We start from the raw sequence: 15481 nt of genomic DNA on the forward strand, positions 1-15481 counted from the left end.
CTTTTCAAAGCCAGCTATGTTTTAGTGAATGTGTTTTCCTAAGTTGTAAATTCGGAAAAATTTAATTCATGCACTGTGTAGAAAACATCTGATCTTCTGGCATGATTTTCTCTTGAGCTCACATTAGAACTATGCAAAAATTCTTACTACTATGATAAGCCATTGGAAAAAATTGCAAATTATCATTATTAACCATACAGACTCATTCTGAGAGGGCTGATTTCTAAGCAGTGAAAATAGGCTTGAAGCTACGTATATCTAAGATTTATTTTCTCTTTTAAGAGTAATTTTGTTGATGTTTCTAATTGAATGAGTGTGGTCAGAACACACATAAAGGAAGGTTTACAAGAAAAAGCCTCTGTGCTGTGGGGGTGGTTGAACACTGGCACAGGTTGCCTGGAGAGGTTGTGGACTCTCCATTCCTGCAGAATTTCAAAACCCAACTGGACGCAGTCTGGGCAACCTGCTCTAGGTGACCCTGCTTGGGCAGGGTGTTGGATTTGGGAAGGATTGAGAACACACTTATTTTTCAGCTGATTTAAGTATAGGAGACCCTAATTTCTATCACAGGAAGGTTTCTTCATCTCTCCTGATGAAGAAAAATTTCATTGTGAATTGGGATAAATTACTGTTTATGGAATGGGATGGCATTTCTCATATTATTACTGAGTAGGTACTTCCTATTAGTTTAGATCTGTTCTGCATCTTTGCAGGTAACTATTAACTAAAACACTGCATGGACACTGTACCCTGTGCCTTGGATTATATTGAAATTATGCTTTATATACATATTTTGTAATGAACTGTGTGTTGGAACTTGCTGATGGAATCAACAGATTGGCACCTCATACACAAGTCTGTGAGGCAACAAAGAATTTTATAATTGGCTAAGTGCTGCAGTGAAATCAAGCTGTAGTTAACAAAAGCTGTTTACAGAAAATCCTACACTGAGATGGTGACAGTTATTGTTACTTCGTAGTTATTTTTATATTAAAAACAAACAGAACTAAAGCTGCATTGCAAAAAATCTTTAAAACAGCTTGGGAAATGTTGGGCATTTGGTGGTTACATTATCGAATTATTTGTTTTCCTGTGATGCTGTGTTATGTAAATGCCTAACCCTCACAGGAACGAGAGAGGGGTTCAGGGCTCATTAATCTCGGAGTGCCACTTGTGAGGTGTAGTATCTAAAGCAAGGTATGCATCATCCACTAAAGAAAAATTTATGTATTAGCTGTTAAATAATTATGTTTCTCTCTCTCTCCAGACTGCTCCCTGAGGATGTATGGCTCCTGTTTAACTAGATTTGCTTTTAAGACCAGCGATGTTAACATCGATATCAAATTCCCCCCTAAGGTGTGTAGCTATTATCTTGCATTAACTAAGACTGGTTTTTAGGTCAAGGCTATCCACATTTATTTCTATTCCATTGTCTTCATCTTCTTTTTTAGGGCACATGGTGTTAGAATAGCACAAAACATCTAATCTTTGATTTGATGTCAGCTGTACTGTGGAGGAAGTTTTCATTGCTCTTTAGATAACTTTAATTCTTGGGTGGTTTTTTTTGTTTTGTTTGGATAACCTTATGCTAGGCTTTTTCTAAAATTTTTTTTGAGTAAGCACTGAAGCAGTATGAGAATAGTTGGCTTGGCTAAGTGTGTTCCCATGAGTTCATGATTCAGACTGTAAACTCTTGTAGGTTTTGATTCCCCTCCACTTCTGAAATTTGGGATAAAAGTGACATTCTTTAGGTAATGAAGCCATTGGTTCATTTTTAGTGTGTGATATTAGCAGTACATTCTTGATAGACACTCAACTGCTGCACTTGCACATGTTTTAAAGTGACAACCTTTAAAAACCCCTGGGAAAGTCTTGACATTAAATTTTTTATTGATGTCCATTTCTGGTAGTATACATTGACAATGAAATTGTTGAATATATGGCAAGTGCTTTTATTTATCCTGCTAACACAGAACTAGAACAGAAATGTTGACTAGAGCTGTAAGCTAAAGGAAAGCTGGCTGTGAGCTTCACTGGCACCTGTTTTCATGGTGTAGACAGGTACAGTTAACTTTTTCATTAATACTGATACATGATTTCACATTATTGAAGGACACAGAGTGCCCAGACTTGAAAACCATGAAGGACACAGTTACTTGTACAACTGCAGTAATTTGAAATAAAATGTAAATTAAAATATTAGTCTCAATAATGCAACCTGCTCTAATTTTCTCATTGTAGATGAGTCAGCCAGATGTTCTGATCCAGGTGCTTGAGATCTTGAAGAACAGTGGTGAGTTTTAGTTGCATCTCATTTCTGTTTAACATTCCATCTGCTGCTTAGTTGTTTTTATGCTCAATTTTTCTGTAAACTTAGAAAAATTGATTAGTTTTCAACCAAAGTATCTAGGCTGTTTTTATGAATGTGATTTTTATGAACACCGGTGCTTGTGTGAGTGAGAGATGAGGAGCTGCAGCAAGAGAATGGCAGCTCCATTATTCCAGTTCAGGTTGCCAGAAGTTGGGGCAATAGTATCAGATGGCAAAGCAAAAAGTTTTAACTTTTTGTAGGATGAATTCTAAGCAGTAAACTCAAAAGTTGCTTTCCCCTTGCATATGTACATGAGTGAGAGCTGTTCCAAGACTTCTAAAACTTGTAGACTCGTGGTTGTGTCAGGAGCACAGCCTACCTGTCTGATATTGGTGGTGAGCAAGAAAAATAACCAGAAAATATTGGTACTGCTTAGCTGTGCAGCACTTTATTTGAGTTGTTCTGAAAAAATCATGGTATAAATATAATAATTTTAAAGACAGAATTGAGAAAACTGTAAGAAACTTTGAAACAAAGTGTGTTTTTTCCTTCTCCTTGCTTAGCTGTCTACTCAGATGTGGAGTCAGATTTCCATGCCAAAGTTCCTGTTGTCTTTTGCAAAGATGTTAAAAGGTATGTGTGACTGAAAAACGTTTTTAATGAGCTACTATGCTTGTTCATAGCAACTGCTTGCCTGCACTCCTGACAAGAAGTATTACTATAACATTCAGCTAACATTTGTACTAAAAGGGAATTGCTCATACCCAGAAATGTAATCTAGAAAGAAAGCTACTTTAGTTTTTGTGCTACACAGAACTCACTGGGTGTAGGAATCTGACGTTCCTATTCTCCTTTTAGTTAACTGGGGGAAAAGTGGAGTGGTTTTCAGTTATTTAATTTTTTTGCCAGCAGTTTTAAGCCAAGGCTTTAAAAACATTTTATAAGATACACATTGCCAGAAAGGACACATCATCTGACAGTTTCAGTAAATTCCTACGAAGCAGCAACCTCCAAAATGAAACATGATTTCTTGACTGGCCAGAGGTATGGGCTGAAACTCTGGGGATGTAAATGCAACAAGAGTGGGCTTGTCTCTTCCTGTGTTTGTAACAGAATAGAAATAATCATTCTGAGAAGCTAAAGGAAAGTTTTTAGAGAAGCTATTTTGTGGGTTTACCAACTCTTAATACAGGTCTGGAGTATTAATTAATTAATTAATTTGTTTAAGTGTTTGGAATGTAGATGATATATTTGGCGATTGAATTGTGCAAAATAATGTAGTTAAGTAATGGCAGAACTTAGAGCAAATTCTTAATGATGTTTTGTATTTTTGGCTGTAATGAACTTTGTAACTTCTAGATGCAGTTGGTAAGTTAATAGTAAAGAAAATGTAATTATACTCTGTAGCTTTTTGTTAATCAAAAATCAGGTTCTTACATAGGGAGACACTGGTGGAGGTTTTTATTACAGTGTGTGTGATGCCCCACCTCCCCCCTACCCCAAGCATCATCTATATCAAAGTGATAACCCTTTATCTGTTCTGCATTTGTGATTGCAGTGGCTTGACATGTAAAGTAAGTGCTAGGAATGATGTGGCTTGCCTTACAACTGACCTGCTGGCTGCACTTGGTAAACTGGAGCCTGTCCTGATCCCCTTGGTTTTGGCTTTCCGCTACTGGGCTAGAGTAAGTTCTTTAATTATCCTCAGTACTTCCTGTTAAGCACTGTGTACAGTGTAATGTATAATGTACCATGAATATGTCTGCAGAAAGGAGTTCATTCCACTGCTTCACCCCTCCTCCATACATGAGATGGCACTGTACAGTAAAGCATTTCAGAGTTGATTGAAATTCTAGATGGAAGCATAAATATGTCCCACAGTCACAAAATGTGGTGAAACTGAAAAGAACATAGGATAAGATAGTATTTCTTAAGGTACTATATGAATTGCTACAGTTTGTATTTGATCTGTACATGGCATGGCATGACCACTGCAGTTTCTGAGATACAGCATTTTGTATTTCGCTCTAGTATGTTTCTCACATTTCTTTAGTATTCATCCTTTTATAATAGACTGTAATCTGAAATTCTGGTGTTACATCAGAAAAGTAATTATTTCTTCTCTTACAGCTCTGTCACATTGACTGTCAGGCTGAGGGTGGGATCCCTTCGTATTCCTTTGCCTTAATGGTGATATTTTTTCTTCAACAAAGAAAACCACGTATTTTGCCGTCCTATTTGGGCAATTGGGTAAGTGATTTTGTAATAGAGTAACTTTATTGTTAAATTGTTGGCATTATTTCTGTGTTCTGCAGCCTCATAAAAATGCAGAATTTGATTGCCAAAGAAAATGACAAATAAAATGCATTGGTGCTTAATGCTCACACAGATGATTCTGAAGGCTTTTTTAAAAGGTATTTGTAGCAGGCTGTATAGTTGTATCATCTGTGTTTTGGAGAAAAGGCAATTGTTTTCTTCTTTATTTCTCTGAATTTCTGTCTCTGATATCTGTTAATCTTGAGGGGTATGAATACCACAGTAGTCAGTGTGGCATTTGCTGCAAACTGTTGGTTGTATGTATTATATGCAGTCTTGTTTCAGTGCCACTTTAATTGTTGTTAGATTGAAGGCTTTGATTCGAAGAGGCCAGATGACCACCAGCTGAAAGGAGTGGAAGATGAAGAATTTGTAAGGTGGGAGTACAAACCACCCACAAATGGTGCAGCAAAAAACTCTGTTGGAGCAGAAAGCAAAGCTAAAGTTGAACAACAAAAAGGTGGTGGCAAGAAGGCAACAAGCTCAGAAGTGGACAACCAAAGCAACGCGAAAGAGAAACATGGGATTGTAAGTCCTGATTTTATTTAATTGAAAGCCATTTGCTATCTCTCATCCCTATTTTTTTTATTTTTAAACATTGATGTTGGATGGAATAAGGACAAAAAAGGGAGGAATTATAATTTCATATTGCAGTTGAGCACTTGTGTCCGTGTTTTTCAGTCTCTCTTAGCATTCAAAACCCCTCACCAAGTTTCACTGGGGCAACTGTGGTTGGAACTTTTGAAGTTTTACACACTGGAATTTGCTTTGGAGGAATATGTCATCAGCATACGGGTACAAGAGCTCTTAACCAGAGAGAATAAAAACTGGCCTAAGAGGCGAATAGCCATTGAAGGTAGGCTGATCCCTTCCCACTTCTCCAGTCATCCTGCATTAGCATCTTTATTTGCTTAATTTGCAAATCTGTTACAAGAATCTGGACAACAAGTTTTTTAAGTAGATGTATTTTGTCAGCAGTTTAGTCTCTTTAAAGACAAGTTTTCACTGTCCAAAAAGCAGGGAAAATCACTGAGTTACAGAGCAATGCGTGGGATTCTGAATTGGCCTTAAGAGCAGAGAAGTTGGTTATTTGAGGAAGGCTAAGAAACCCTGTAAGGTGATACTTTTATAAAAGCATGAATAATGACTTTTGAACACTTTCTAGAGATGTTGCTGAAGTGGCTTATCTGTAACACTTGAGGCGATGGAGAGGACAAAGAGAATCATACAGACAGAGAATGAGGTACAGAGGTAAATTGAAGGATGAGTCAATAAGGTACAAGAAGAGTGAGAAGGAAAAGTAGAACAGAAAAACAAGCAATGAATTCTCAAGGTGCAGGTTGAGTAGTGGATGTTAAGATCACTCCTGTGACTTTAATTTCCTCTCCCAATTCTTTTCTTCAATCACTTTTAGCTAGAGTTTAGAAAAAGTAGGGAATTTTTTATTCAACATCCGGGGTATAAGGGGACAGGACAAATTACTGAGGAAGAAATGAGAAATAATTTCAAAAAATCAGATTACATTCTGGTTCTGACACCTGCTGTTGTTGGGGTATTTGTGTTGTTGTTTGCTTTATGTTTTTTACTTCTCATTTTTGACTTTCTTTTTCCCAATATAAAGTTTGTAGCTGATGTTATGAAGTAACAGAATCTCAGTTTGGTACTACCTTCCAGGCACATTTAGAGCAACTGTGCAGGAGCTCTTTTTGCTTGGAAAACATGTTTGATCTAGAAATCATTAGAATGATTCCTGGTGAGATTGGTTCATACAATCCTTATATCCTTACTGTTACTCTTAGACAAATTAATTTCTTAAGGGAAATGAAAATCCTTCTTCAGTGGAGGAAAAAAGCTTCTGGCTGGCCTCTATTTATTTTACCTTTGTGTGTTTATTATAATTTCTAGTTGAGAAGCTGGCCATAATATAATGAATGGTGCAATATACCCATGGTTTTCTTTTTGAGTAACACTGTTTAGAATTGTTTGTGATAGTCAGCCATTCATGGCTGCATGTGGTTACGTTTTGTATGGAAGAATTCTGAAAATACTTTTGGATCTTTAATTCTCTAAGTGTATCCACATACAGTTCTGGATTATGTTATAAGAGTCTCCTTAACTGCTCTATAACTTAGGGATTTCAGCTGCTTTGTGAAATGTGAAAGTTTAAGATTGCTAATTAAATTGTTCTTTTTCTTCCCAGATCCTTTTGCACTAAAGAGGAACGTTGCACGAAGTCTAAATAGCCAGATGGTATTTGAGTACATCCTGGAGCGATTTAGGACAGCATATAAATATTTTGCATGTCCACAAAGTAAAGATGGGATTAAATCCAAGCCAGATACCAAGAAAAGGGAAAAAGGGAAAATGAATAATAAGAAATCGACAAGATCTGAAGAGCCTGTAGCAAACTGCTGCCTTCCACAAGGAGAAAATGCTGTAGATAAAGAAGTTCTAGGAAGTGGCTGTAACATACCAGAGAATGAAGTTGAATGTAATAAAGTGGTAGAAGCTGTAGCCAAAAGATGTACTTCCCAGAACATGGACTCTTTGCTACTTTCAACATTGGACTCTAGCTACGATGAAGACAAAGAAGAAGCTTTATCCCTTATTTCCAATGAATGCTGTGAACTAAAGGAAAAATCACCTAAAGAGACGGATGATTTAGAAATTTCAGTGTGTCTAACTGAGGGCGATCTCAGCCACCACTGTAACTGCAGTGCACATCAGCCTGATGACACAAATTCCAGTAATGAGCTTTCTGATGCTGAAAGTAGGGAGAGTTTGGTGGCAGAGTCATCTCCCCAGACCAAGTGCACTGGCACCCCAGCTACCTCGGCCAGCTGCAATGCAGGGCTGGAAACACAGGATCTCAAAGAGGAAGGCAGACTCTCAACAGAAGAAATGCATTATGTGTTTGATAAGTTTATTTTTACTTCAGGAAAGGTAAGCAGTGCTGGTCAGGTATCACTGGGCCATTACTTTTAAGTCATTAAATCTTAAGAGGGGATGGATGGTTGGATTCCCACAGTGGTTGTTTCAGTCTGGGTTATGGGTGGGAGCTCTAGGCTTTGTAGAGTACCTGTTATTCAGGACTGGAAACACACCACCCTGGGTGACATTTGAATTAAATGGTCTGTTTCCCTCATCTTAAGCTTTTTGATTTCCACAAAGAAAATCTGGGTTTCTTTCTGGTTATTTGTGGGTTACTTCTGCCTTTCCTCTCCTACTTGCTTGTAGAATTTCCAGGTGCTTTTAGGCACTGTGAGAACTAAATGCAGATTGCTGAGAGGAGTTCTGCTTTTTGTAGAGGCTCTCTTGTTGTTCATATGTTAAATGTTCCTGGTTGCTTGGAAATGTTCAGTCTGCTGAACTGTCTTAAGTGCACAAATAGAATTTTCCTTCTTTTTCCCCCTCAAAAAGCCACCAACTATAGTATGCAGCATCTGCAAACGGGATGGACATTCCAAAAATGATTGCCCAGAGGATTTCAAGAAAATTGATCTAAAACCACTACCACCAATGACAGACAGATTTCGGGACATACTTGATATAGTGTGTAAAAGGTGTTTTGGTAAGTTCAAAAGTGTTTGTACTCCCTATATACTGTGATCTGTAACCTGGAAGACTTAAAACTCTAGGGTTAAATTACTTTTTTACAATTATTCACAATTCAGTAGGAGGAAGCTCTTCCAGGTGCCCTAGGCTCCAAATGGATCAATATTTTAATTTTCAGATAATCCATGGCTGTGATACCTTATAACACATTTGAGAAACTGATGTTATATGGAATTTTTCACTGGCTTTGTAAAAAGCTACTGGTAAAAAGCTACCAGGAATCAGGCTCTGGACAAAACTAATTTTTGTGCTTAGGAAATTCTGTGGCATCTTTTGGGGGTGCTGTGGTGGGTCAAACTTGGCTGGATGCCAGGTGCCCACCAAGGCACTTTGTGGTTGAAAAATTTGGTGTCTTGAAATAAAATCCTGAAAACTCCAATGATATAAAAAGAAAACCACAGATTTAAACAAAGCGAACATAACAAAACCACCCCCATCCGATCTTTTAATTAGCTGAAAAACATTCTTGAGGTGCTGAATGTCATGTCTGACTGTGTTTTAATTTGTTTTTGCTTAGATGAATTATCCCCTCCTTTATCTGAGCAGCAAAACAGAGAACAAATACTGGCAAGTTTGGAGAGATTTATTCGAAAAGAGTATAATGGTATGTAACCTTAGGTAGTGACTCTTGAGAATGCTTTCCTCAGTCATGTTTTCCAGAACATAAAGATGTGGTTTCTCTCATATTATTTTCCTTGCTTGAAGCAGGGGCATCTCTCTTCCTTCCATTTGTAAAGCTATCTTGCAGACTTCAACATTGAATATCCTTTTATGCTATTCCATGGAAACATCCCTAGAGTGGAGGAAGAGCTGCCAGAGTAGTAATGCAAGCACAGCACTGCTCCAGTCAGGCCAAGAAGAAAGTTTGGTTGGGTTTAGTGTTAGCTTTGGTCATGGGCCAAGGACTTTTGTTGTCCAGTCACCAGTGCTTGAGTATCTTAGAAATCTTAATGAGTTTATCTTCACATCCCTTATCTAAAACAAGCAAAAGTGTCTTACTACAGTGAAGGAAGTTAAGGTGCAGAGGAGCCAAGTGATTTTCTGGTAGGAGGTGTAAAACAGTGCTAGAGCCAGGTACCAAACACAGGTCCCCCTGAATTCCTGTCCATAGAAGGCCATTCTGCTGTGGCTAACCTGTCATCAAGGAATTGGGAATTCATCCACTGGCTGTGCCTTCACTTACTGGCAGCAGCTGAGGATTGAGATCTGTTACAAAGCCTTGAAAGACTTAAAGTTTCTGATTCTATTAAAGTTTAGGGGGAAAAAAACCTGTGAATAGGTGTTAGATCTATTTTCTTAGCATTAATTTCAGTTGAACAGATCAATGTGTTCCTTGCAGTTAGGAAAGAATTTGTTTGAACAATGTAATTTTGCCGTCCAGGAATGAAAATACTTAGTAATATTGTGTTTCAAACAAAAATGTAAACAAAGCAATTGGGAAAGAATGTTCCATAAAGTATTGTAATCTTACTGCTTGTGTCTTCTTGAAGAGTATGTTATGATTACAAAAACTCATTGACCAAATTTACCTAGTCATAGGAAAACTATGCAACCTAGATAAACTCTGAATGGAACCAGAAATATTACTTTGGCTACCCTAGGAGTAGCTCTGTCTTATCTGTGGGATAAAGCTGTACTGGTGACTGGGTTTGCACATTATTTTGATTTATTAAAAGCAGGAAAGTGTACTTGCATACCACAAAACATTGCACCACATTTAGAGATGCCATTTAATGATTATAGTAACTGTAATGTACTTCAGTCATAAAAAATTACATTAAATAAGTCTTTATCCTGCCTTACTTTCTGTAACTAATTTCTGAAGTGTTGTGCTTCCTCCTTTATCAAAGCTGAGGTCTTTGAAGAGACAGTGTAAGCTCTCTCTTGAAGCTCATTTTTATGGGCACCTGCACATTGCAGTTAAGCAATATTTAATACTAAGTACTTACCATTCAACTGTAAAAGAATTTACCTTTTTCTTGTCTATTCTTTTGATCAGACAAAGCCAGGCTTTGCTTATTTGGCTCCTCAAAGAATGGATTTGGATTTCGGGACAGTGATCTAGATATCTGCATGACACTGGAAGGTCATGAAAATGCAGAGGTAAGAGTTTTGAAATTGATAAAATCTGCTATTTTAAATTCAAGGATTCTTTAAGGTTTTTAAATTCAGTTAAGGTTTCTGTACAGAGGAAAGGTAGGATTTGCTGGTTGCACATTGGCTTGTTGCACTCTGCACAACTGAAGCAAGATCCAGCCTGTTTTACTTTTAATGCCTTATATATACACAGTGTACTATGGATGACTACACAGAGCATATGAGTTCTTGTAAATTCATGTGCTGGCTTGATGCTTGCTCCTTTTTGTACATAGACTTTTCATCTATGAAGTACATGATCCATGTTTTAATGTTTGAAGCTGTGATCTTTGTTTTTCAGAAATTAAACTGTAAAGAAATAATAGAAGGTTTGGCAAAAGTTCTTAAGAAGCATCCAGGTAGGTGCTTTAAAGTATTATTAGTTTTGCAGTTACGTTTTCTGTAAATGTTGTTAATGGAAATGTTTTATGTACTAAAGTGTTGCTTCCCCAGGTTTGAGGAACATCTTGCCTATAACAACAGCCAAAGTGCCTATCGTAAAGTTTGAGCACAGGCGGAGTGGCTTGGAAGGAGATATCAGTTTGTACAATACACTGGTGAGCATTTGCTTGTCCTTTTGTGTTCAAATAAAGCTTTTTAATTCTTTCTGTCTTACCCGTTTGAGGGAATAATTTTCAAACCAGATTGAAAATGCTTTTGTGTGTTTGTGTTTTTATTTTATGTTATTTAACTGCAGTAGCCCACACCCTCAGCCTGACCTGGGTAGCTGTGTATGCCCTGATGGCAGAGCAGGTTACAGCACAAAATGTCTTGTTTTGGGGATACTTCCATCATGGCCTGTGTGCCATCATGAATAGCACAGCTCATTCCAGCTTTCACCTGAAACTGTGAAATTGCACCATTTCTTACATAATTGGCTCACCCTGACACCAGTTTAATTTTCTTTTCCCCTTTTTTCAGGCACAGCATAACACCAGGATGCTGGCTACCTACGCAGCTATTGATCCTAGGGTGCAATATCTGGGCTACACAATGAAAGTTTTTGCAAAGGTAATATAAAAATAAGGTACTTATTTGTACAGTACTGTTTGTGTCAAAATCAAATCCTGATACCTTCTGCTATCTGTTGAAAGATTTCTGTGTAAGAGGAAGCTGATGAAAGGAAAACCTTCCTTTTTTTCTTCTTTTTTTTTTCTTCAAGCCAGCTGCAATTACAACAAACACAACATCCCACCCAAGCCCCAAGCAAAACTAGAAAAATTGGTAACTGTAAGATGTAGGGGCATGTGGATGTGCATGGGCTTCCCAAGTTTTCATTTCTGGGACCAGCCCAGAGATTACTGCTGCTTTCTTTTGGCACACTTGCCTTGTTTGACTTAGTATAAAAGTCAGGATTAGGTAGGTATGGTGATGAATGAATGCCTGAGCCTCTATGTGATGTGCCTAGGGCATACACTTGACTTTAAGAGTTTGGAAATGTCAGATCTCCTGCATCTTTTGTTATGATATTCTGTCATAGTGTTATACTATACAGCCTTTGATAATTGAAACGTGGCATTGGGTTTTTTTTCAAGCTGCAGTATTAAATACAGCACATCCAAAGAAAGCTTAGTGAAACTGGGGCAAATAAAAAATGGCTTATAGAGATGGTGCATCATGCTACCAGATGTTCATGTAATAAAGTACATCAAGATGAATAAAATAACTTTGTGCCAGAATGGAATGGACACGTTCATTATATTGTCACTGAGACCAGCAATGATTTTTTTCTTGATGTGGTCACAGTAGTGCACAATATTACCATGTCTCTTCTGTGCCCAGATTAACAATGCCTTGAATTGATAATAATGAATCTTCCATTTTTGGCAGCATTGCATACTATTGTGCATGTTCTAAAAATATTACTGCAAAGATGACATTTACAGGTTGTGGGATATACACTCCTGAATGTAAATGTATGGAAGTGACTACACAGCTATACAAATACTCTGTTTTTAAGCAAAATGCCTCCTCCTCTGTTTGCATTGGCAGAAAACCCAGGAACAGCTGTCACTGCTGCTGCTAATGTGAAAGTAATTTGCAAATCCCTGTTTTTTGCAGCCCTAGGAGGTTAAAAATGCATTGTTTGATATGACACAGGCTTGATACACAGGATAGCTTAGAAGCAGGTGCTGTGGAAAGGTTACACTGTAATGAGATACTCAAGCATAGTAAGGTGATTCAGTGGTCAGAGTCACAGAAAGGCTTGGGTTAGAAGGGACCTTCAGCTCATCTGGTTCCAGCCCCCTGACTTGGTCAGGGATGTTTGTTTTGCACTGGCTGCACCATGGTTTAATTAGGTATGTGTATGTTTGCTAGCAAAATGCCACGTATGGCCTGCACTGCCAGTACAATATGGAAATACTTGCTGTTAGTGAATTATTTTTTTAAAAGGAGAGGGGGAACCAAAATAATAAGGAACCATAGAAACAGCTCTTGCAGCATGAGTTAAGGAAAATTAAATTTTATGGTATTGAAACCTGGAATTTATGTTTTGGGGGTTTTGATTTGGGGTTTTTTTTTGTTTGGTTTTTTTTTCAGTTTGTCACATTATAAAATTTTTTTAAAGTATTTTGGCTATGAAAAGCTTTTCTGTTTTTATGTTAGACAAATTATGCTGTGGATTTGCCAGATGGCAGTTGACTCTTGGGTGCATTTATTTTTCAGGCTTCATAAAACAATTTTTAATTATGAGGTGAATGTATTTGCTGTTACTTAGGGGGTTTCTGTTTGCTCTCTGACATAGTTGTTAGTCTTGAACAGTAAAATGTGAATTCAGCATTTTGTTTAAAATGTATTTTTTCAGCGCTGCGATATTGGTGATGCATCCCGTGGTAGTCTGTCTTCGTATGCCTATATTCTTATGGTTTTGTACTTTCTGCAGCAGAGAAATCCACCAGTTATTCCAGTTCTTCAGGAGGTAGGTTCAGAAAATGAGGGTATGAAAATAGATGCACTCTTTCTTCAAGCCAAATATGAGAAGTGTGGGATTTTAGGATCAGGGGGAATAAATGAAATATGGGGCCTTTCTAATCAGTAGGTTCTTAACTCCCTCTTGGTTTTAGTAGGTAAAATTTACCAGGAAAATTAGATCAAAACTGGGAGGCTGTTGTGCCTAAGTTCTGCTATTGCATTTACTTTGGGATTTTGGTCTTACAATGATATTTATATGCTGAACAGGATAGAAAAAAATTGGCAGGTGGTATGGAGAGAAGGGAATTGTAATTATGAGACTGCACCAGATGCTCTTGAAATGTGAGTCCAGCTCTTCAACCAGTTATTGTCAGAAACATTATTTATTGCTTAACACTTTCTGTAAGAGAAAAAGTTTATTTTATTATTTGATGAGGAGAAAATAAGATAATTGATGCTTTGGTACAACTTAAAAGAAATATTTCACATGTGCTAGGAAACTTTAAGAACATAAAAGTTCTCCACCCCCATTGTATGGGTGGGGAAAATATAATTATTCAGCTATTGCCTCTTCCTGGATACACTCTGGAACTCCCAAGCACGTCTGAAAATTATCCCTTTCTGCCTCTTTTGGTTCCTTTGTGCAAGAGGAAAGTTGGCTTAAGCATTGCAATTGAGACTCATAGACTTTCTTGCTGATACTTTAGTAGTGGTTGGGGGTTTTTATTTTACTGCTACCCCAGGAGTGCATTTAAATAACAGTGGAATTTCCCCTTGGCTGTGCTAAAGTCAAAATGTAATAGAAATCATATAAAGTCTCCTTAGAGAATCCATGGGCAAGAGAGATGTTGGAATCTTGACAAGGTAATTCAGTCGTGCTTTCTTAGTTGCAAAGAACAAGTAAAAATTAAATATCCAAATAATTTGAGAGATACAAATGCAAAAAGACTTTCAGACTTTTTACCAATGGGAAATTCTGTCTGTATAAGAAGCAATCATTAAAATTAAAGTATTTATATTTTTATATTATATTTTTTTACCAAAAGAGCTGCAAGTATTTTACGGGGACTTTGAACCGAAGCGGTAACTGTCACTCTCTGTTCTGGCAGATATTTGATGGCAAACAGATTCCACAAAGAATGGTGGATGGCTGGAATGCGTTTTTCTTTGATGACATGGAAGAATTGGTAATATTCTAATTCCAGAAGAGTAACTACAATTTAAACCTTGCTTTTCAGGAAAAGTAATAAATTTTTAACAGTGTAATATATAAAAGATTAATTTTATTAATCTATTAAACTAACGTATCCATAGTGTTGCAACTTCCCAAATGAGTACTCTTTTGCTAAAATGAGTTTCTGCTTTTGTTTGGTTTAAATAATATCTAAATTACCTAAATCAGGAAAAATACTTTTTATTCTTAAAAATAGTCCAGGTTTAGTCTTAACTGTAGTGACTTAACCTTACTTTAACCAAAAGAAATCATTCATGGTAGACAAACTTGTAATTAGAGAGGTATTTCAGGAGAAGCACTTGCTGCAGTAACTGTAGCTGAGCAAATTGTCTTCAACTGCCTGCAGAAGAAGCGTCTGCCTTCTCTTGGAAAGAACACTGAATCCCTTGGAGAGCTCTGGCTGGGGCTGCTGCGATTCTACACTGAGGAGTTTGACTTCAAGGAATATGTGATCAGCATTCGGCAGAAGAAGCTGTTAACCACCTTCGAGAAGCAGTGGACATCCAAGTGCATTGCAATCGAAGGTACTCCTCTGCTGAATTCAGTTTCCATTCATGAGGAATGAGAAACTCTGCTGCTTGAGAGGCTGTTCTCTTTGCACAGGATCTTTATGTGAGGAAACTACAGTCAGTGTTTTAAAGAGAAACATTATTTGCAAGTCCTACAGCTCACAAAATCGATCAGACTCGTAACTTTTACTATATGTCAGGGAATTGTTCTTCTTACTGTATTATGGTTAGTCACGGTTTTAGAACACTCAGCATTGCTTTGCTATAATCTACTCTGTGAAAGGATTTAAAATGGAATTTTCTGCATTAAAATAAAAAATTCTTTTGCAGCATATTTTTTCCAACTCTTATTTTTTTCTCCTTCTTTGTGCAGATCCTTTTGACTTGAATCATAATCTGGGTGCTGGAGTCTCTAGGAAAAGTAAGCTATGAATATCTACTAATGAT

The 15481-nt window shown here is 37.3% G+C and overlaps 1 protein-coding gene across 2 annotated transcripts in view; it reads left to right on the forward strand.

Annotated features, from left to right (window-relative positions):
• TUT4 (terminal uridylyl transferase 4) overlaps nucleotides 1–15481 on the forward strand; it is a 37903-nt gene that overhangs the window by 11131 nt on the left and 11291 nt on the right. For both annotated transcript variants that reach the window (XM_083867444.1, XM_083867443.1), the window contains exons 6-23: nucleotides 1268–1356; nucleotides 2242–2293; nucleotides 2875–2944; nucleotides 3870–3996; nucleotides 4442–4561; nucleotides 4934–5155; nucleotides 5309–5483; nucleotides 6828–7570; nucleotides 8048–8198; nucleotides 8760–8846; nucleotides 10242–10345; nucleotides 10680–10737; nucleotides 10832–10935; nucleotides 11300–11389; nucleotides 13185–13298; nucleotides 14401–14478; nucleotides 14872–15049; nucleotides 15408–15455. In XM_083867444.1, the coding sequence (XP_083723570.1) occupies nucleotides 1268–1356; nucleotides 2242–2293; nucleotides 2875–2944; nucleotides 3870–3996; nucleotides 4442–4561; nucleotides 4934–5155; nucleotides 5309–5483; nucleotides 6828–7570; nucleotides 8048–8198; nucleotides 8760–8846; nucleotides 10242–10345; nucleotides 10680–10737; nucleotides 10832–10935; nucleotides 11300–11389; nucleotides 13185–13298; nucleotides 14401–14478; nucleotides 14872–15049; nucleotides 15408–15455 (2610 nt within the window). The remainder of the gene's footprint in view (nucleotides 1–1267; nucleotides 1357–2241; nucleotides 2294–2874; nucleotides 2945–3869; nucleotides 3997–4441; nucleotides 4562–4933; nucleotides 5156–5308; nucleotides 5484–6827; nucleotides 7571–8047; nucleotides 8199–8759; nucleotides 8847–10241; nucleotides 10346–10679; nucleotides 10738–10831; nucleotides 10936–11299; nucleotides 11390–13184; nucleotides 13299–14400; nucleotides 14479–14871; nucleotides 15050–15407; nucleotides 15456–15481) is intronic.

This window comes from Zosterops lateralis (assembly GCF_965231275.1).
Source record: "Zosterops lateralis genome assembly, chromosome: 9".
Classification (NCBI taxonomy): domain Eukaryota; kingdom Metazoa; phylum Chordata; class Aves; order Passeriformes; family Zosteropidae; genus Zosterops; species Zosterops lateralis.